This window comes from Entelurus aequoreus, linkage group LG21 (genome assembly GCF_033978785.1).
Source record: "Entelurus aequoreus isolate RoL-2023_Sb linkage group LG21, RoL_Eaeq_v1.1, whole genome shotgun sequence".
Classification (NCBI taxonomy): Eukaryota; Metazoa; Chordata; class Actinopteri; order Syngnathiformes; family Syngnathidae; genus Entelurus; species Entelurus aequoreus.
In genome coordinates, this window is record NC_084751.1 from 45,036,513 (window position 1) to 45,060,169 (window position 23,657).

Here is a 23,657-nt window from a genome sequence, read left to right on the forward strand (position 1 = left end):
GGTTTTTTTTTATCAGAGACCAAAAGTTGCGAACTTTATCGTCGTTGTTCTATACTAAAACCTTTCAGCAAAAATATGGCAATATCACAAAATGATCAAGTATGACACATAGAATGGATCTGCTATCCCCGTTTAAATAAAAAAAATTCATTTCAGTAGGCCTTTAAAGGAGTCATATTATGATTTTTTTTCCAGATGTAAAAGACTTCCTTGTGGTCTACATAACATGTAATGGTGGTTCTTTGCTCAAAATGTTGCATAGGTGATGTTTTACACATCATTTTCATATAGCTTTTTGAGCGTCTCTTCGGGATGCGCCGTTTTGTGGGCGGTCTTATTTACGTGCCTCCACTTGGACAGCGTCTTCTCCCCGTCATCTTTGTTGCAGCGGTGTAGCGTGCAAGGACGGGAGTGGAAGAAGTGTCCAAAAGATGGCGCTAACTGTTTTAATGACATTCAGACTTTACTTCAATCAATAACGGAGCAGCATCTCCTCATCCGTGGCTCACTAGTGCAACAACAACGCCCGAAATGTGTCCCGTGAAAAACTGTCCGACCGGAACTCTCTAATAACTAAAGTTCCTTGGGTGAATAATGTCAACTCACCACACCGGTATGTTTTAGTGCTTTCATGGCGAGTTTACTGACAGATATAAGTAAGAACTTTACACTACTTTATATTAGAAATGGCAACAGCGGAGGATGAATGTCACATAACAAGAAGATAGAGAAAAAGAAGACGCTTATAACTACGGCGTCAGCACGGACTACAATGGTGGACCGCTATAATTTTCAGGACTTATGCAGATCCCAAATACACATCAGCAGGTACCAGTAGGTAAGAAAAGTTGGTTTTGCATATTGCGAAACAAAATGCCAGAGAATGTCTGCTAATAGGTGCAATTTTGCGGTCCTTATACACGCACCATAATAATACGTGCACCGACGTTCCATCAAGCGGTGCGGCTTCATAGCTTACCGAAGTCGTACTAAAAACATTTTGACAGATTTTTGAGCGCCGTGTGTAATGTTCTATATTCTCAATGGAACATTTAAACTTGTGGTGTTGTTTACTGGCGTCATATTGCAGTTTACACATATCTCTTATGTGTGACTGCCATTTACTGGTCACACATATCATTACACTATGTACCAAATAAAATAGCTTCGAGGTTGGTAAGCACAACCAGAATCATGCCGTACATTAGGTTATAAGGCGCACTGTCGATTTTTGAGAAAATGAAAGGATTTTAAGGGCACCTTATAGTCCGAAAAATACGGTATTTTGTACCACCCTTTCTGCAATACACAGTTGAAACTCAAAAAATGTGAACATCGTTCAAAAGTCTATTCATTTCAGCATTTAACTTCAAATGTGAACCTGTTGTGTGATATAAACTCATTCCATGCAAAGTGATATACGTATGTCAAGTGTCAAGGAAACTCAGTTGACAATAAAAAGTTGTCGCAATTGTTGGATATGACTTTAAACCATGCATGCATGACTATAGCTCTTGTCTCAAAGTAGGTGTACTGTCACCACCTGTCACATCACACCCTGACTTATTTGGAGTTATTTGCTGTTTTCCTGTGTGAAATGTTTTAGTTCTTGTCTTACGCTCCTATTTTGGTGGCTTTTTCTCTTTTTTTGGTATTTTCCTGTAGCAGTTTCATGTCTTCCTTTGAGCGATATTTCCCGCATCTACTTTGTTTTAGCAATCAAGAATATTTCAGTTGTTTTTATCCTTCTTGGTGGGGACATTGTTGATTGTCATGTCATGTTCGGATGTACTTTGTGGACGCCGTCTTTGCTCCACAGTAAGTCTTTGCTGTCGTCCAGCATTCTGTTTTTGTTTACTTTGTAGCCAGTTCAGTTTTAGTTTGGTTCTGCATAGCCTTCCCTAAGCTTCAATGCCTTTTCTTAGGTGCACTCACCTTTTCTTTATTTTTGGTTTAAGCATTAGACACCTTTTTACCTGCACCCTGCCTCCCCCTGTTTCCGACACCTACAAAGCAATTAGCTACCTCGGGGCGGCATAGCTCGGTTGGTAGAGCGGCCGTGCCAGCAACTTGAGGGTTGCAGGTTCGATACCCGCTTCCGCCATCCTAGTCACTGCCGTCGTGTCCTTGGGCAAGACACTTTACCCACCTGCTCCCAGTGCCACCCACACTGGTTTAAATGTAACTTAGATATTGGGTTTCACAATGTAAAGCGCTTTGAGTCACTTGAGAAAAAGCGCTATATAAATGTAATTCACTTCACTTCACTACCTGCTGCCACCTACTGATATGGAAGAGTATTACACGGTTACTCTGCCGAGCTCTAGACAGCACCGACACTCAACATCAACACATCATTTGTGGATTATAATTAGATTTATATTTATTGGTCCCCGTTGGGGAAATTCCTTTTCACTGCCATACTTTTAAACAATAGACATTACACATCACAAAACAAAAATAACGAAAAGACATCATACATGACCAACTCATTTAAAGGCTAATTACTGGTTTGCAAAAAATATTTTTAACCCAAATAGGTGAAATTAGATCATCTCCCACAGCACACCAGACTGTATCTCCCGGCACACTAGTGTGCCGCGGCACAGTGGTTGAAAAACACTGACCTATAGAACAGTTCCTGATAGCAGATGTTGTTACAAAAGTCGTCAAGTATCATATAATTTCCTTTAACCAATCAGATATTTGGCTTCCTGGCATCAATGTGCTCCGTTCTGACCATTGGCAACGCAATCTGGGAGATTATTGAGGGCTCTGCGTTCACCGTCTTCCTCCCTCGAGAACACGGCGTCGACGCCCCTCTCTCGTCATTCCTCACCTTCTGGTCCTACGTCATCGTCCTCAACACGGTGGTGCCTATATCCCTCTATGTCAGGTGTGTATTCTGGCACAAAAAACTGTGGCACCACTTTTCTTTTCTTTTCTCACATGGGACTTTGATGTGTTAAGCGTGGAGATTATCCGTCTGGGGAATAGTTTCTACATCGACTGGGACAGGAAGATGTATTACCCCAAGTGTGACACTCCCGCCCAGGCCAGGACCACCACTCTGAACGAGGAGCTGGGTCAGATCAAGTACATCTTCAGTGACAAGACGGGCACCCTGACGCAGAACATCATGACCTTCAATAAGTGCTCCATCAACGGCAACAATTATGGTGAGCAGATCCCTAAAAACTAGAAAGATAAATGAATAGTATCCTGTATAATGTTTTTCTATTCTTCAGGTGAACTGTTTGATTTTTCGGGACAAAGGATGGAAATAACAGAGGTGAGATATGTGAATCTTTCCTCACCGGTCATATCATTAAGTACTAAAGATTTCCCGATCCCAATCATGGGATTAGATCAGGGGTCGATATTTGCCTTTTTTTTTTGTTAATCGGGGAAAGATTCCTTCGAAAGGGAAGCACGCTCAGGGAGACACAGGATGTCTCTGTACAATCTGTATTCCTTGTTATGCACATGCATAAATATATACATACATATATATGTGTATACAGCAGGGGTCACCAACGTGGTGCCCGTAAGGACCAGATGAGTAGCCCGCTGGCCTGTTCTAAAAATAGCTCAAATAGCAGCACTTACCAGTGAGCTGCCTCTATTTTTTAAATTGTATTTATTTACTAGCAAGCTGGTCTCGCTTTGCCCGACATTTTTAATTCTAAGAGAGACAAAACTCAAATAGAGTTTGAAAATCCAAGAAAATATTTTAAAGACTTGGTCTTCACTTGTTTGAATAAATTCATAATTGTTTTTACTTTGCTTCTTATAACTTTCAGAAAGACAATTTTAGAGAAAAAATACAACCTTAAAAATGATTTTAGGATTTTTAAACACATATACCTTTTTACCTTTTAAATTCCTTCCTCTTCTTTCCTGACAATTTAAATCAATGTTCAAGTACTTTTTTTTTTTTTTTATTGTAAAGAATAATAAATACATTTTAATTTAATTCTTCATTTCAGCTTCTGTTTTTTCGACGAAGAATATTTGTGAAATATTTCTTCAAACTTATTATGATTAAAATTCAAAAAAAATTATTCTGGCAAATCTAGAAAATCTGTAGTATCAAATTTAAATCTTATTTCAAAGTCTATTGAATTTATTTTCAAATCTTTGTTCTGGAAAATCTAGAAGAAATAATGATTTGTCTTTGTTAGAAATATAGCTTGGTCCAATTTGTTATATATTCTAACAAAGTGTAGATTGGATTTTAACCTATTTAAAAATTACTAATGATGTTCCATAAATTCTTTTTTTATTTTTTTCAAAAGGATTCGAATTAGCTAGTTTTTCTCTTCTTTTTTTCGGTTGAATTTTGAATTTTAAAGAGTCGAAATTGAAGATAAACTATGTTTCAAAATTTTATTGTCATTTTTTTCGTGTTTTCTCCTCTTTTAAACCGTTCAATTAAGTGTAAATATCATTAATTATTAATAATAACATAGAGTTAAAGGTAAATTGAGCAAATTGGCTATTTCTGGCAATTGATTTAAGTATGTATCAAACTGGTAGCCCTTCGCATTAATCAGTACCCAAGAAGTAGCTCTTGGTTTCAAAAAGGTTGGTGACCCCTGGTATACAGTATATGTATATATATAAGTATATATATACTAGGGTTGTACGGTATACCAGTACTAGTATAGTATCGCGGTACGAATGAATTCAAAACGGTACTATACTCTGTTTGAAAAGTATCGGTTTCCCATATACCGGTCGTGACATTGCTGGTTTCACGAGCAGAGGAGCATGTTCGGCAGCGCACACACACAGAGTACTTACAAGCAGACACAGTGTGTAGACAGAAAAGGGAGAACGGACGCATTTTGGCCTAAAAAGTAAAGATAAAGATGAAGTTATAACACTGAAACACCCTCAGGAAGAGGCGCTTTAAGACGTGGCTAGCTAGCTGGCGGCTAACGTCCATCTGCAGTGTTTTAGTTACTTCTAAATCACTAATCTTCGCCTCCGTGGCGACAAATAAAGTACGTCTTTTACAAGTATCATTATCACTGCAGGACGAGGAATAGCTAAACATGCTTCACTACACACAGTAGGAGGATACAATAGCTCACCGGCGTCACAATGTAAACAAATGCCATGGGTGGATCTACACCTGACATCCACTGTAATGATACCAAGTACAGGAGCGTATCTAGTCGATACTACTATGATGACATCGATATTTTTTTATCGTCACAAAATCTTTTTTCCTTTTTTGAAAATTCATATTATGTTTATAAAGTCAGTAAATACGTCCCTGGACACATGAGGACTTTGAATGTGACCAATGTATGATCCTGTAACTACTTGGTATCGGATCCATACCTACATTTGTGGTATCATCCAAAACTAATGTAAAGTATCAAAGAAGAGAAGAATATGTGATTATTACATTTCAACAGAAGTGTAGATAGAACATGTTAAAACAGAAAATAAGCAGATATTAACAGTAAATGAACAAGTAGATTAATAATCTATTTTTACAGCTTGTCCCTCATAATGTGTACAAAATAATAGGTAGATAAATGACACAATATGTTACTGCATACGTCAGCAGACTAATTAGGAGTCTTTGTTTGTTTACTTACTACTAAAAGACAAGTTGTCTAGTATGTTCACTATTTTATTTAAGGAATAAATTGCAATAATAAACATATGTTTCATGTACACTAAGATTTTTTGTTATAATAAAGCCAATAATGCAATTTTTTGTGGTCCCCTTTATTTAGAAAAGTGTCGAAATACATTTTGATACCGGTACCAAAATATTGGTATCGAGACAACACTAATACACACATATATGATATGGCGTGGCGAAGTTGGTAGAGTGGCCGTGTCAGCAATCGGAGGGTTGCTGGTTACTGGGGTTCAATCCCCACCTTCTACCATCCTAGTCACGTCCGTTGTGTCCTTGGGCAAGACACGTCACCCTTGCTCCTGATGGCTGCTGGTTAGCGCCTTGCATGGCAGCTCCCTGCATCAGTGTGTGAATGTGTGTGTGAATGGGTGAATGTGGAAATACTGTCAAAGCGCTTTGAGTACCTTGAAGGTAGAAAAGCGCTATACAAGTAAAACCCATTTATTTATTTATTTATATATTGTGTGTATATATGTGTGTGTGTGTGTGTGTGTGTGTGTGTGTGTGTGTGTGTGTGTGTGTGTGTGTGTGTGTGTGTGTGTGTGTGTGTGTGTGTGTGTGTGTGTGTGTGTGTATATTTATATATATATTTATATATATATATATATATATAGATTAGAGATGTCTGATAATATCGGCCTTCCGATTTATTGAACGATAAATACTTTAAAATGTAATATCGGAAATTATTGGTATCGTTTTTTTTATTATCGGTATCGTTTTTTTTATTTCATTTTTATTAAATCAACATAAAAAACACAAGATACACTTACAATTAGTGCACCAACCCAAAAAACCTCCCTCCCCCATTTACACTCATTCACACAAAAGTGTTGTTTCTTTCTGTTATTAATATTCTGCTTCCTACATTATATATCAATATATATCAATACAGTCTGCAAGGGATACAGTCCGTAAGCACACATGATTGTGCGTGCTGCTGCTCCACTAATAGTACTAACCTTTAACACTTCATTTTACTCATTTCCATTAATTACTAGTTTCTATGTAACTGTTTTTATATTGTTTTAATTTCTTTTTTATTCAAGAAAATGTTTTTAATTTATTTATGTTATTTTATTAATTTTTTTAAAGAGAACCTTATCTTCACCATACCTGGTTGTCCAAATTAGGCATAATAATGTGTTAATTCCACGACTAATAATTGACTAAAATAGGATGGCAAAACTATTTAAATAAAAACAATAAACTATTAAGAATAATTAAAGTACCAAAAATTAAAAAAATTAAATTAGCATGGTCATCTGTGACTAAGCTGCCAAAGAAATATATACAGTATATAATACTGATATATTATATTTATATATAATTAGGGATGTCCGATAATATCGGCCTGCCGATATTATCGGCCGATAAATGCGTTAAAATGTAATATCGGAAATTATCGGTATCGTTTTTTTTATTATCTGTATCGTTTTTTTTTTGTTTTTTTTTTTAATTTTTATTATTAAATCAACATAAAAAACACAAGATACACTTACAATTAGTGCACCAACCCAAAAAACCTCCCTCCCCCCATTTCTTTCTGTTATCAATATTCTGGTTCCTACATTATATATCAATACAGTCTGCAAGGGATACAGTCCGTAAGCACACATGATTGTGCGTGCTGCTGCTCCACTAATAGTACTAACCTTTAACAGTTAATTTTACTCATTTTCATTAATTACTAGTTTCTATGTAACTGTTTTTATATTGTTTTACTTTCTTTTTTATTCAAGAAAATGTTTTTAATTTATTTATCTTATTTTATTAATTTTTTTAAAGAGCACCTTATCTTCACCATACCTGGTTGTCCAAATTAGGCATAATAATGTGTTAATTCCACGACTGTATATATCAGTATCAGTTGATATCGGTATCTGTAGTTAAGATTTGGACAATATCGGAATATCGGATATCGGCAAAAAGCCATTATCGGACATCCCTAATATAGATTAAGAAATGAAAATAAATATTTTTTTACTATTATAATTTTTTATTTTTTTTTTTACTTCGGATGTCCCACGGGCCTGATCGTTGACGCTGGCGGTCCACGGTTTGGGGACCTCAGCGCTGAAGCTTCTATGCCAAAGTAGAGGTGACCGATCCAGATGTTATTATCATTGATATCTCCTATGGCAGGGGTCGGCAACCCGCGGCTCTTTAGCGCCGCCCTAGTGGCTCTCTGGAGCTTTTTCAAAAATGTATGATACATGGGAAAAGATGAGGGGAAAAAAATATATTTTTTGTGTTAATATGGTTTCTGTAGGAGGACAAACGTGACACAAACCTCCCTAATTGTTATAAAGCACACTGTTTGTATTAAACATGCTTCACTGATTCGAGTATTTGGCGAGCACCCTTTTGCCCTACTAATTTTGGCGGTCCTTGAACTCACCGCAGTTTGTTTACATGTATAACTTTCTCCGACTTTCTAGGACGTGTTTTATGCCACTTCTTTTTCTGTCTCATTCTGTCCACCAACATTTTAACGCTGCGCACGAATGCACAAAGGTGAGTTTTGTTGATGTCATTGACTTGTGTGGAGTGCTAATCAGACATGTTTGGTCACTGCATGACTGCTAGCTAATCGATGCTAACATGCTATTTAGGCTAGCTATAGGTACATATTGCATCATTATGACTCATTTGTAGCTATATTTGAGCTCATTTAGTTTCCTTTAAGTCCTCTTAATTCAATTTATATCTCATTTACCATGAATTATTGATTAACGTTGAAAAACTTAAAAAAGACAATTGTTGTGATGTGCGGTCTAGTAGCTCTATCTTATTTTACTAGGGAGGTGTGCCTAATGGTGTGGCCTATGAGTGTGTTTTTGTGTGGTAAAACGTGTTCTAAGCCCCTCTCTTTGCTTCTTTCTCTCTGTAGAAGACACCAAGGGTGGACTTCTCGTGGAACCAGCTGGCCGATCCAAAGTTCATTTTCCACGACCACAGTCTGGTAGAAACTATTAAGGAGGGCAACATGGAGGCTCAAGCCTTCTTCCGTCTACTGGCTCTGTGCCACACTGTGATGCCTGAGGAAAAGAAAGAGGGTGAGCCTCTTCTTCATCACTGCAATGACTACACTTTTAATACAAAAACATGAAATTCACCCTTTTCCTCCCAGGGGAGCTCCACTATCAGGCTCAGTCCCCCGATGAGGGCGCTCTGGTCACCGCCGCAAGGAACTTTGGATTTGTGTTCCGCTCACGCACACCGGAGACCATCACGGTCATAGAGATGGGCAGACAGGTCACCTACGACCTTTTGGCTGTGTTGGACTTCAATAATGTGCGCAAGAGGATGTCCGTCATAGGTGAGACTAGAGACAATATTCAGATTTTAAACATGAAATCCATCCCAAAAATTAAGCATTTTGTATTCAATTAAAACTACTGTATTTTCCGGACCATAAGGCGCACCTAAAATCATTTTTTTCCCCTCATAACTCGACAGTGCGCCTTACAACCCCATGCGCCTAATGTACGGAATAATACTGGTTGTGCTTACCGACCTCAAAGCAGTTTTATTTGGTATATGGTGTAATGATAAGTGTGACCAGTAGATGGCAGTCACACATAAGAGATACGTGTAGACTGCAATATGACGCCTGTAAACAACACCAAAACTTACACACATTTCACCACTGTGTTACATGGCCTTTCCTTTTAACAACACTCAGTAAAGGTTTGGGAAGTGAGGAGACACATTTTTGAAGTGGAATTCTTTCCCATTCTTGCTTGATGTACAGCTTAAGTTGTTCAACAGTCCGGGGTTCTCCGTTGTGCTATTTTAGGCTTCATAATGCGCCACACATTTTCAATGGGAGACAGGTCTGGACTACAGGCAGGCCAGTCTAGTACCCGCACTCTTTCACTATGAAGCCATGCTGTTGTAACACATGGCTTGGCATTGTCTTGCCGAAATAAGCAGGGGCGTCCATGGTAACGTTGCTCGGATGGCAACATATGTTGCTCCAAAAGCTGTATGTACCTTTCAGCATTAATGGTGCCTTCACAGATGTGTAAGTTACCCATGTCTTGGGCACTAATACACCCCCATACCATCACACATGCTGCCTTTTGAACTTTGCGCCTAGAACAATCCGGATGGTTCTTTTCCTCTTTGGTCCGGAGGACACAACGTCCACAGTTTCCAAAAACAATTTTAAATGTGGACTCGTCAGACCACAGAACACTTTTCCACTTTGCATCAGTCCATCTTAGGTGAGCTCAGGCCCAGCGAAGCCGACGGCGTTTCTGGGTGTTGTTGATAAACGGTTTTCGCCTTGCATAGGAGAGTTTTAACTTGCACTTACAAACTGTAGTTACTGACAGTGGTTTTCAGAAGTGTTCCTGAGCCCATGTGGTGATATCAATATCGGATCAGGACACCCCTATTGTATGTCCCTGGTGGGTGTGGGTAAACAAGCCTCCTATGTTTTGCCATATGTGTGTGTCAGGGACACCCACTGGAGACATGCATTTGGGAAACTCCACACATAAAATGTAGAACTGCAGATACCTTTTGGATGAAATTGTTATGGTTGTAGGAGGGAGATGACGGCAACAGAATAGCGCTAGGATTATTTATTATATATATAGCTATTATATATAATAATACAAAACAATACAAACTAAACTAAGGAAATGGGAGTGTGTGACAAAACCCAAGAGTGAGTGGTGTTAGACTATGTGTGTAGTTAGCTGTTGTGTATTACCGTGATGTCGGATGAGGAAGTCAAAGTCAAAAGTCAAAGTCAGCTTTATTGTCAAACAACTGTTTGTACAGGACATACAGGTGGACGAAATTACGTTCCTCTCACAACCACGGTGTCTATAAATATAAAGTGTAAAAGAAGAATAAAAAAGACAACAATTTAAACAGTCGCATGAGGGGGGGGGGAAATATACAGGGGAAGAAGATAATACCAGAATATCTATAATATCTATCTATTGTATATACAGTATTGCAACGTAAGTATTCAAGTATTCAGATGGGAGTGCAAAGTGCAATGTAAACAGTGTAAACAGTTAAAACAGTTAGCAGCATTTTGAGTCCGGAGTAAAGTGGCTAAGTGATAGATGGTGTGTGTGTGTGTGTGTGTGTGTGTGTGTGTGTGTGTGTGTGTGTGTGTGTGTGTGTGTGTGTGTGTGTGTGTGTGTGTGTGTGTGGGGGTGAGTGGGGGGGGGGTGGGGTGTAGTGTCTCAGTTCACAGTTCAGATCAGAAGCAGACAAATCCAAAGAGGGCAAGGCAAAAGGGGTCCAAGATCCGCGAGAGGTCCGTGGGGCAGAGAGAGGCGTCAGAGTCCGGGGGCAAGCGAGGAGTCGAGAATCAGGAGGGAAGAGTCCAGAGGGAGAACCATGGAAAAGTGAGACGCACAGCTCACTTTCAAGACGACGGAGGGGTACTGCGGGGACGACACGAGAAAATGCACACTGAAAACAGAGAGAGAGCAAGGTTGCATCAAGCATCAGATGATCGCTTACTGTACGCCGACAGAAGATTATATTCCGGCGCGGGATAGCAGGTTGAGCGGGCTTATGAAAGCAGCTCGTTCGTCACGGGCAGGTGCGCTGATTGCAGATTGTCTGCAGGCATGCGCCCTGGCTTTGACAGAAATATGAACAACAAACAACAAAATGAACGAGAAACTGCACAAGCATACATGATGGAAAGAAATAGTATTTTTTATCAGGCATAGGTGATGGAAAGAAATAGTATTTTTTATCATGGATAACCAAGTTTAATATCTCCCTCACTAAGTGACTCCCTTTCATTTCCAGTGCGTGACCCCGGGGGCAAGCTGACTCTGTTCTGCAAAGGAGCAGACACCATCATCTACGAGAGGCTGCACTCCTCCTGCAACAAACTGATGAACATCACCACCAGACACCTCAACGTCAGTGTTTACGTTCTCCTGAATACAAAGTCAAACAATGGAGGCGTTGTTTTTAACTGTACTTGTGTGAACTAGGAGTACGCAGGGGACGGGCTGCGCACGCTCGCCCTCGCCTACAAAGATTTAGACGAGCACTACATGAAGGAGTGGATGCAGCGCAACTACGAGGCCAGCACCGGCATTGATGGAAGAGAGGAGAAGCTTGATCAACTGTACGAAGAGATCGAAAAGGACTTGTTGGTTGGTCCACATATTGATTACATTGATTTATACATTGACTTAATGACATGTCTTCTCTGCTAAATCAGCACATGTCCATTCAAGCAAGTACAAACCCCAAAAGCAGTGAAGTTGGCATGTTGTTAATGATAAATAAAAACAGAATACAATGATTTGCAAATCCTTTTCAACTTATATTCAATTGAATAGACTGCAAAGACAAGATATTTAACGTTCAAACTGGAAAACGTTGTTATTTTTTTGCAAATATTAGCTCATTTGGAATTTGATGCCTGCAACATGTTTCAAAAAAGCTGGCGCAAGTGGCAAAAAAGACTGAGAAAGTTGAGGAATGCTCATCAAACACTTATTTGGAACATCCCACAGGTGGACAGGCTAATTGGGAACAGGTGGGTGCCATGATTGGGTATAAAAGCAGCTCCCATGAAATGCTCAGTCATTCACAAACAAGGACGGGGCGAGGGTCACCACTTTGTCAACAAAAGCCTGAGCAAATTGTTTAAGAACAACATTTCTCAACCAGCTATTGCAAGGAATTTAGGGATTTCACCATCTACGGTCTGTAATATCATCAAAATGTTCAGAGAATCTGGAGAAATCACTGCACGTAAGCGGCAATGCCCGTGACCTTCGATCCCTCAGGCGGTACTGCATCAAAAAGCGACATCAGTGTATAAAGGATATCACCACATGGGCTCAGGAACACTTCAGAAAACCACTGTCAGTAATTACAGTTGGTCGCTACATCTGTAAGTGCAAGTTAAAACTCTACTACGCGAAGCCAAAGCCATTTATCAACAACACCCAGAAACGCCGTCGGCTTTGCTGGGCCTGAGCTCATCTAAGATGGACTGATGCAAAGTGTTAAAGTGTTCTGTGGACTGACGAGTCCACATTTCAAATTGTTTTTGGAAACTGTGGACGTCGTGTCCTCCGGACTAAAGAGGAAAAGAACCATCCGGATTGTTCTAGGCGCAAAGTGTAAAAGCCAGCATGTGTGATGGTATGGGGGTGTATTAGTGCCCAAGGCATGGGTAACTTACACATCTGTGAAGGCACCATTAATGCTGAAAGGTACATACAGCTTTTGGAGCAACATATGTTGCCATCCAAGCAACGTTACCATGGACGCCCCTGCTTATTTCAGCAAGACAATGCCAAGCCACGTGTTACAACAGCGTGGCTTGGAAGTAAAAGAGTGCGGGTACTAGACTGGCCTGCCTGTAGTCCAGACCTGTCTCCCATTGAAAATGTGTGGCGCATTATGAAGCCTAAAATACCACAACAAAGACCCCGGACTGTTGAACAACTTAAGCTGTACATCAAGCAAGAATGGGAAAGAATTCCACCTGAAAAGCTTCAAAAATGTGTCTCCTCAGTTCCCAAACGTTTACTGAGTGTTGTTAAAAGGAAAGGCCATGTAACACAGTGGTAAAAATGCCCCTGTGACAACTGTTTTACAATGTGTTGCTGTCATTAAATTCTAAGTTAATGATTATTTGCAAAAAAAACCAACATTGAATATCTTGTCTTTGCAGTCTATTCAATTGAATATAAGTTGAAAAGGATTTGAAAATCATTGTATTCTCTTTTTATTTATGAATTACACAATGTGCCAACTTCACTGGTTTTGGGTTTTGTAGTTTAAACAATATACACATGAGGCTTTAGTGGCAAGAACAATTGGATGACGTATTTCTTTTTTTGACTTAAAAATCATAGTATTATACATACTTGTAATTCTTCTAATATGTGATTCAGCTTCTGGGAGCAACGGCTGTAGAAGACAAGTTGCAGGATGGTGTCCCACAGACCATAGAGCAGCTGGCTAAGGCTGACATCAAAATGTGGGTGTTGACTGGAGATAAACAAGGTTTGTATTCATCACTTTTACATTGTAAGATATTGTTTTGCGATTTTGATCCGTATTTTATCAATAATCTTAATAATGAGTACAAAACCCTTAATAGGTAGGTAGGTAGGTCTTTTTTATCATTTCACAAGTACAACTAAACTTTGTTTTCAGTACAAACCCGTTCAAGATCGGACAAACAAACAGTGTACGGGGTTACAGAACAGGTACTTTGATGGGTCGCCACAAGGCGCCCCGTAAAAGATGGGAAAAAGGTCAACGCTGGGGAAGGATGAGTAACAAAAAAATACAATCTAGACTGGGCTCCTAAGGGGGCCCATTCTGGAGTGGGAAAAAACTTCAAACACTGATGACATCTATCAAACAAGACAAGAGGAAAAGAATTAAACAGAGACAGAATTCAATTTGGACTCAATTGAGGAGAAACGTGTCGACCTTTAACCTCTTACAGTGTCACCCACGCTCTGGCGAAAGATTGTACTCCTCCTTCTTTATTTTACTTTCTCTTTGGGGGGAAGTGGGTCGTAAACAGCGTTGCCTTTGCTTACAGAACAGTTCAAAAGAAAAGGTCGTAAACACTTCACAGAAAATGTCGTAAACGAGTTCAAAACGACGTTTGTAAAACAGTTGAAAAAGGAAGTCGCCTAGAGGGGATTCTGGTCCTGCTTCCTCTTTGCTTTTTTTGGTCCTTAGGTCAGACAATATCGTTCTCTTTGATTATAATACATGAAAGACACAGGAACACTTTCATCTTGACAGTGGAGTTTTAGGAGCCTTACTCTTGGTAGGTTCAAAGACAGCTTTTGTCTTCTTACCGGTCACTCAATGTAACACAAAGTTTTTGTGATAACTTAGAAACAATTATTCTAACAACTTCCATAAAAAAACATACACTACCGTTCAAAAGTTTGGGGTCACCCAAACAATTTTGTGGAATAGCCTTCATTTCTAAGAACAAGAATAGACTGTCGAGTTTCAGATGAAAGTTCTCTTTTTCTGGCCATTTTCAGCGTTTAATTGACCCCGCAAATGTGATGCTCCAGAAACTCAATCTGCTCAAAGGAAGGTCAGTTTTGTAGCTTCTGTAACAAGCTAAACTGTTTTCAGATGTGTGAACATGATTGCACAAGGGTTTTCTAGTCATCAATTAGCCTTCTGAGCCAATGAGCAAACACATTGTACCATTAGAACACTGGAGTGATAGTTGCTGGAAATGGGCCTCTATACACCTATGTAGATATTGCACCAAAAACCTGACATTTGCAGCTAGAATAGTCATTTACCACATTAGCAATGTATAGAGTGTATTTCTTTCAAGTTAAGACTAGGTTAAATTATCTTCATTAAAAAGTACAGTGCTTTTCCTTCAAAAATAAGGACATTTCAATGTGACCCCAAACTTTTGAACGGTAGTGTACATATTACAATATACATCTTGAGACTAGCAACAGAGGGGAGGGAGTGGGGGGCCACGGTGGCAGGCTGCAGCTCTTCAGGCACTGCCCAGCCGTCCATCACCCCTAAGGGATTCGCGTATAGTTTTAAAGAGGGTTTCTTGACAATCTTGTTTTAATCTGCTGATCAATGACTCACTTTGACAAATACAATCTTCTTGATTGATTGATTGATTGTAACTTTTATTAACAGATTGCACAGTACAGTACATATTCCGTACAATTGACCACTAAATGGTAACACCCGAATAAGTGTTTCAACTTGTTTAAGTCGGGGTCCACGTAAATCAATTAATGGTACAAATATATACTATCAGCATAATACAGTCATCACACAAGTTAATCATCAAAGTATATACATTGAATTATTTACATTATTTACAATATCTTCACCAGAGACGGCCGAGAACATCGGCTACTCCTGCAACATGCTGCGAGAAGAAATGAAGGACGTGTTTGTGGTGTCTGCAAATACATCAGAAGGAGTCAAACGAGAGCTACAGTGAATCTTGATTTTAAAGCCCTTAAAAATGTCTGTTAGCATAATGCACTCCACGAGTCATACTCTCCATTTTCTGCTCGTTTTTCTTCAGGAGTGCCAGAAGGAAAATGTGTCCCACAGCGGCCGAGGAACCGACGGTGACCAAAGCTCGTGCAGGCCTCTTCTGGCTGCAGAAGACAGAAACTGTGCATGATGACAACGTGGACGGAGAATATGCTCTCGTTATAAACGGACACAGTCTGGTAAGAACATAATATTTATTGGTTATGCTAATTATTTATCTAAATCAGGGTTCTCAAACTCGATTTACCTAGGGGGCGCTGGAGGTAGAGTCGGGGGTGAGGCCGGGCTGCACAAAGTATTCACGTCAGAACCAATATTTGTGTTTTATTTGTTAAGTACTTCTACCAGCAGCTGTAGTGAGCCTGAGCTATTGTAGGCTTTAAGTTCAAAGGGGTTTTTGCAACTTTCTCAAAGTTACATTTTTCAAAGCAAAAAATATAACAAGAACACCATCGTTTATCTTATGTAACCATTAGAGATGTCCGATAATGGCTTTTTTGCCGATATCCGATATTCCGATATTGTCCAACTCTCAATTACCGATTCCGATATCAACCGATACGGATATATACAGTCGTGGAATGAACACATTACTATGCCTAATTGTGTTGTGATGGATGCTTTAAACAATGTAACAAGGTTTTCCAAAATAAATCAACTCAAGTTATGGAAAAAAATTATTTGGATGGTGGAAATACACGACTGGCAGCCATTTTAAGTCCTCAAAACCTCCATTGAAACAGTGCACAGAAACCGTTTTTCAATAAACATCTTAGTATCAAATTTAACCACTTTCCACCTTTATATTGAGTTACATAAACAAGTTAAACAGTTACCTTACAGACTTATCTTTTCCAAGGCTTGTAAGAGCTAACACAACTTGTCTACTTCTCAATTGTCTCATGAACTGAACTGACGTCGCCAACCTGGAAGTGCCCAAACTATCAATCAATCAATCAATCAATGTTTATTTATACAGCCCTAAATCACAAAAGTCTCAAAGGGCTGCACAAGCCACAACGACATCCTCGGTACAGAGCCCACACAAGGGACGTCGATGTGAATGACTATGAGAAAACTAAATTAATGACACGTAGTATTTTAATTTCGCCACAAGGTGTCGGTAAGAGTCTACAATCAAATGGGCATAACATTGCCGTCCCACAGGGCATTTCCTGTGGGGCGGGATTTGTTCCCAGGGATTCGAATAAAGAACCAACTGTTTTTCTTTACTATAGTGGCCTCGATAACGGGAACCGGTTCTCAAAAAGGGATTTGAGTCCATGGAATCGGTTCTTTTCTTATCGAACAACCGGGAGAACCGGTTTCGAACATCATCCCTAATAGCAACAGACTTTAAGCACACTAAAATTAATATATATACATGATTATTCTAACAATATATATATATATATATACACTGTTGTTATTTTCTAACTAATAGACGGACTGACTGACCACAGGTGCTACTAGCTGCCCAGGGTACGGGGGCCACAAAGCCCGCAGGCCACGAGTTTGAGATGCCTGGCCTAAATGTTTTGTTGCGATATCTTCCATTTCATCCTCAGGCCTTTGCTTTGGAGAAAGGCTTGGAGCTGGAACTGTTGAGGACAGCATGCATGTGCCAAACAGTGATTTGCTGCAGGGTCACTCCCCTACAGAAAGCCCAGGTGGTGGAGCTGGTGAAGAAATATAAACAGGCAGTGACTTTGGCCATTGGGGACGGGGCCAACGATGTCAGCATGATCAAAGGTAATGTCACAGTCACGTGACCATCTTAGAATTCAACCATCCTTACTTCCTGTTTGTCCATCAGCCGCACATATCGGTGTTGGCATCAGCGGCCAGGAGGGCATGCAGGCTGTCCTGTCCAGCGATTACTCCTTCGCCCAGTTCCGGTACCTGCAGCGCCTCCTGCTGGTGCACGGGCGCTGGTCCTACCTGCGCATGTGCAAGTTTCTCCAGTATTTCTTTTACAAGAACTTCACCTTCACCTTCGTGCATTTCTGGTATGCATTCTTCTGCGGGTTCTCTGCGCAGGTAAGAAATACTGAAGAGCTCTAACCTTGGTGATGGCTGTTCAAATGTACATTTATTATTTCAATTTAATCTTGTTCTATCACAGGGGTCTCAAACATGCGGCCCGGGGGCCAATTGCGGCCCGCGAGACGTTATTTTGCGGCCCCCACCTTAATATGACAGTTTTATGTTTGTGCGGCCCGCAAGTTTTAAATGAATGGCGCTTGATAGTGTTGTGTCGTTCGCACGAACGAATCTTTTGAGTGAACGTACTGAACCGAATCACTTCATGAACTGATTTGTTCCTTTCTCAGTTCAGTTGAGCTCCGCCACGACCATGCCGGTATGAGTGGAACTGGCGCATTCTGTGACTCACTGAACCCTCGACGTCGGCGAACAACGCAGCCAATGAGAGGGCAGGGGGAGGGACTGAGCGAATGATTTGTTCAACGCGGATTAACGACATGAATCACTCAGTGAATGACAACGCTCTCACTCTCTGCTCTGCTTGCCCCAATGCCGAGAGTGATTCTTCTTCCGGTCGCAGGGATATGTTTCATGCCATTGGCATCCGTTCTCCATTAATTCTCCAAGCTAACGGCTAATGTTGACTCAAGCCACATGAAAACAAACACACGTCCCCATTATCTCAACACATAAAGTTATGAGAGTAGACTAGTAGAGGAGACAGAAAGAAAGTCAGTGCAGGCTGAGCAGCAGCGACGCGAGGGGGAGGGGGAGGGGCGGGGGGTAAAGTGTAGGGCAGGCTGTTTTGAGAAGATTTAAAATAAAAATAATAACTAATGTATGTACACATACATAGGCTTGTATTTACACAGTTATTGTAATAAAAATAAATTTCTCTTTGGGGATCAATTCTGATTCATATTATTACTATTATTATTATTAGTATCCCTTCTACTGCAACTGTTGTTGATTTTTATATTATTTAAGCTATTTATTTTCTTTTTTACTGCATATTTAAGTTGCTATTTCCATTTTTATATTTTTAAATGTAAGCTACAGAAATTTTAGTTTTAATGTTGGCATTTCTGGCACTTGGTTTAATATTTGTTTTGTTTTATTTAAGGTAGCCTATTTATTTTCTTTTTGTTTGCACATTTAAGTTGATATTTTCTTTGTTATATTTTTAAACGTAGGCTACAGAACATTTAGTTTTTATGTTGGCATTTCTGGCTCTTAATTTATTTGTTTTATTTTGAAGGTATTTATTCTCTTTATTTATTTATTGTCGCTGAGGACGTGATTCAGGTTCGCGCTGCATTCACTCATTCATTCAGAATCAGGATTCGCGAACCTACTGACACAGAGAAGTGACTGTGGGGAGGAGGACGTCACATTGAGGCTCTCGTTCAGTCACTGTGCTCGTCGTTCATTGGGTGCTGAGGGCTTGTGTCGTTCGCGAACTGACACACACCGAGATCCGCCGCTGGGGAAGCTGTTACTGACTGACTCATGATTCGCTGACCTGCACACAGAACTGCTGCTGCAGAAGTGATTCAGATTCACGTACTGAACTGTGCTGACTGTGGCGCTGTGTCAGTCACTGATTCTAGTGATTCAGTACAGTCAAAAGAACTGCCGATCCCATCACTACTGTGTCGGGACTCGCGTTCACCCTGTTTGCTGCTTCTCCCGCGAATGTCTGCACTGTACTACGCACGCCCCCCCCCAACCCCCCCTATTTTTTTTGGGGGGGGGGGGGGGAATCGGTGGACACATTTTTTGAACGAATCAATTTAAGGAACTGATTTCTAGTGATTCAGTACAGTTAAAAGAACTGCCGGTCCCATCACTAGCGCTTGACAGCGTTGTGTGCGGAGCTGAAGGAATCTTCCAATCAAGGTGAGGTTAAAAGCTCTCGACAATATCGTGATGACACTGCCTTTAGTGTCCTCTAGAAACTGTCACCACATCATCTTTTTCTCCAGCGTGCCGGCCCAGACACATGTCTATGAGGCCTTTGCAGACACACACGCAAGTTATTGCAAGACATACTTGAGGAACAGCCATACATGTCACACTGAGGGTGGTCATATTTTATTTTATTTATTTTTTAACACTTTTACAAATATGCGCCACACTGTGAACCCACACCAAACAAGAATGACAAACACATTTCGGGAGAACATACGCACCTAAACACAACAGAACAAATACCCAGAATCCTTTGCAGCCCTAACTCTTCCGGGTTCAAAAACAACCCCCCGGCCCCATCTCCCGAATTCGGAGGTCTCAAGGTTGGCAAGTATGCATTGACGTCACTTGCGTGATGCAAGCAGAGAAACATTTTGCCGCTTTTCCACGACACCCGAACACGCTCTTCCTCCCTCCCTCCCTGCCTGCCTCCCTCGCTCGCCCGCCTGCTCGCTCCGTAAACAGTCCGGGCTTCCAAAGCACTCCGCCGAAGGAGCGAGCGACAATACAAAAGTGTGGTGCACTGGACCCCAGTGCTGATACTCCGACAGAGAGTCGCTGGGCGAATCAGACGTGTAACACGTCAGTGGTGATGTTAGCCCATTCGGGGCTAATTGTGCTACCGTAACTGTAAACTCCACGGCGAGACCCCCCCCCCCCTCCCTCCCGTTGGCAGAGACGATTTTTGATGCAATATTTCTTTGTTGAGCACAGGGGCACCCCGACGTGACTTATTTAATTTCATTTTTATTTATCTCCTTCATTGATGTGCATCTTTGATCGATAGACAATTATACCTCAATTATTCAATTATACATTTACACACCAATGCCTGAGAAGGAGCAGGATGAAGAAAAATCGTATATTCTTCTGCCCCCTTCAACATAATACGTAGTCTTACTTAATGATATCATATAAACCAACAATTACATCCAAATATAACGAAAACAAACAAAAAAACACAAGAAGTGCAAAACTTCAGGATGTACAAACCGAACAAAAAAAAACACAAGAAGTAATATACACCTCACAGGACGATACAAAACAAATACAAAACCAGGCGAAAAAATAAGTAAAATAATAAATATAAAGCAAAATGTAAACACTTATGGCTGTCCATATGATCTTATTGTTCTGTCTTTATATTTTTTTTTCAATTGGAATATATTTTTACAGTCTTTTATCTCATTGTGAAGAGAATTCCATAGTTTAACCCCCACCACTGATATGCACATTTGTTTTAAAGTTGTCCTTGAATACTGATGTTGGAAATGACCTTTTCTTCTATGCTCTTCATTCTCAGAAGTGATGACAAACATTTTTTGTAAATTTGCTGGTAATGTTTTACTTTTAGCCTTAAACATGACACATAATGTCTGTAACTTTACTAGCTCCTGTAATTTCAATAAACCCGAATTAATAAATAATATGTTAGTGTGTTCTAAGTAATCTACTTTATGAATAATCCTTATAGCTCTTTTCTGTAGTTGATACAGAGAAAGTTGCGGTGCACAAGGAATACAATTTGAAACGTCATTATACAACTAGACATGATGAGGAGTATGCATAATACCAGGGAGATGAGAGAGTGAACCGGGTTGCAAATTTTAAAACCAGTCTACTGAGGCAACAAGATTTCGTCAAGAAAGCAAGCGAAAAGAGCAATGCAGCAATCAAAGCTAACTACATGGTGAGTGAGATGGTTGCTAGGGCGGGAAAGCCATTCAAAGAAGGTGAATTCATTAAAAAGTGCATGTTAGATTTTTTTTAAGAAATCTTTTCTTGCGGCCCAGCTTCACCCAGTTTCTGCATCCAGTGGCCCCCAGGTAAATTGAGTTTGAGACCCCTGTTCTATCATGATGATATCATGGATAAACATAACAGATTTAACTCAAATCCTCTGTTGATTCCAGTCATCATATTTGCTATTCGCCAACAAGACCCACATACAGTGGCGGTCAAAAGTGGACATACACTTGTAAAGAACATAATGTCATGGCTGTCTTGAGTTTCCAATAATAATCCTGGAGTCAAACTGGTGCCTCCTTCTTTCACCCAGTCAACATATCTTTACCCGCACAGTACCTACCTTCTCTGCATTGTGTGGGCACGCTGGTGCTTCCTGCTTTTAAGCGGCCATCTTGAGACGGCAGCAGCATCAGCGCATCGGTTCTTTGAAGCCTTGGAAAATCAAAACCGTAGCAGTAATCAAAACTCTGTCTTTAACTTTTAATCAGAAGGGTTCAATCTCTCTCCTGTGCTAGTTTGAAGCCGACACGACAAACGTGCTCAGAGGAGATAATGTTTGAAAAAAGGTGACGGGTTTTTACAAAAATTTTGTTTTGAAGGGGTAATTGCCAACTTCCTGTGGATTTTTGCTGATGGATGTCAATGAATGATATGTAGGTCTAAGTGAGACCTACACAGAGGTTTTTGTTTCATGTCTCTAAGACATTCCTACTGGAAGTTACAGGCAGTTTTGTCTGAGTTTTCTTCCTAGGAGCAGTTGTGTCTGTGTTTTCTACCTAGGGGCCGTTAGAGCGCAATTTAGAGTTTAGGGGTTGGGTTTTTTATTAGATCACAATTTTTGCCAGTCCTAATGTGTGTGTCCAGTTTGGTGAGTTTTGAAGCATGTTAAGTGGGTCAAATTACAGCTCAAAGAGGCAAAAGTGACTGTTTTTAGTAAACTTTTGTCTTGAAGGGGGATTTGCCAACTTCCTGTTGATTTTTGCCCAAGGATGTCAAATTATGAAATGTAGGTCTAAGTGAGACCTACATAGAGGTTTTTATTTCATGTCTCTAAGACATTCCTACTGGAAGTTACAGGCAGTTCTGTCGGAGTTTTCTTCCTAGGGGGCGCTAGAGCGCAATTTAGAGTTTAGGGGTTGGGTTTTTTTATTAGATCAGAATTTTTGCCAGTCCTAATGTGTGTGTCCAGTTTGGTGAGTTTTGAAGCATGTTAAGGGGGTCAAATTACAGCTCAAAGAGGCAAAAGTGGCTGTTTTTAGTACACTTTTGTCTTGAAGGGGGAATTGCCAACTTCCTGTGGATTTTTGCTGAAGGATGTCAATGAATGAAATGTAGGTCTAAGTGAGACCTACATAGAGGTTTTTGTTTCATGTCTCTAAGACATTCCTACTGGAAGTTACAGGCAGTTTTGTCTGAGTTTTCTTCCTAGGAGCAGTTGTGTCTGTGTTTTCTACCTAGGGGGCGTTAGAGCGCAATTTAGAGTTTAGGGGTTGGGTTTTTTATTAGATCACAATTTTTGCCAGTCCTAATGTGTGTGTCCAGTTTGGTGAGTTTTGAAGCATGTTAAGGGGGTCAAATTACAGCTCAAAGAGGCAAAAGTGACTGTTTTTAGTAAACGTTTGTCTTGAAAGGGGAATTGCCAACTTCCTGTTGATTTTTGCCCAAGGATGTCAAGTGAGACCTACATAGAGGTTTTTGTTTCATGTCTCTAAGACATTCCTACTGGAAGTTACAGGCAGTTTTGTCTGAGTTTTCTTCCTAGGAGCAGTTGTGTCTGTGTTTTCTTCCTAGGGGGCGCTAGAGCGAGTGCAATTTAGAGTTTAGGGGTTGGGTTTTTTTATTAGATCACAATTTTTGCCAGTCCTAATGTGTGTGTCCAGTTTGGTGAGTTTTGAAGCATGTTAAGGGGGTCAAATTACAGCTCAAAGAGGCAAAAGTGACTGTTTTTAGTACACTTTTGTCTTGAAGGGGGAATTGCCAACTTCCTGTTGATTTTTGCCCGAGGATGTTACATTATGAAATGTAGGTCTAAGTGAGACTTACATAGAGGTTTTTGTTTCATTTCTCTCCGACCTTCCTAGTGGGAGTTACAGGCGGTTTTGTCTGTGTTTTTTCCTAGGGGGCGCTAGAGCGCAATTTAGAGTTTAGGGGTTGTTGTTTTTTATTAGATCACAATTTTTGCCAGTCCTAATGTGTGTGTCCAGTTTGGTGAGTTTTGAAGCATGTTAAGGGGGTCAAATTACAG

At 40.2% G+C, this 23,657-nt stretch overlaps 1 protein-coding gene across 4 annotated transcripts in view; it reads left to right on the forward strand.

Moving 5' to 3' along the window:
* The window catches only part of LOC133638773 (phospholipid-transporting ATPase ID-like), a 56,780-nt gene that overhangs the window by 19,226 nt on the left and 13,897 nt on the right, over positions 1–23,657 (forward strand). For 3 of the 4 annotated variants that reach the window (XR_009823684.1, XM_062031710.1, XM_062031712.1), the window contains 12 exons: positions 2,703–2,896; positions 2,971–3,179; positions 3,249–3,292; positions 8,559–8,724; positions 8,799–8,987; positions 11,459–11,574; positions 11,650–11,814; positions 13,576–13,687; positions 15,538–15,643; positions 15,735–15,885; positions 17,275–17,458; positions 17,523–17,746. Coding sequence is in view for 3 of the 4 variants with exons in the window: in XM_062031710.1 (XP_061887694.1) it covers positions 2,703–2,896; positions 2,971–3,179; positions 3,249–3,292; positions 8,559–8,724; positions 8,799–8,987; positions 11,459–11,574; positions 11,650–11,814; positions 13,576–13,687; positions 15,538–15,643; positions 15,735–15,885; positions 17,275–17,458; positions 17,523–17,746 (1,860 nt within the window). In the remaining variant the exon portion in view is untranslated. The remainder of the gene's footprint in view (positions 1–2,702; positions 2,897–2,970; positions 3,180–3,248; positions 3,293–8,558; positions 8,725–8,798; positions 8,988–11,458; positions 11,575–11,649; positions 11,815–13,575; positions 13,688–15,537; positions 15,644–15,734; positions 15,886–17,274; positions 17,459–17,522; positions 17,747–23,657) is intronic. The other variant, XM_062031711.1, reaches the window with a different exon arrangement.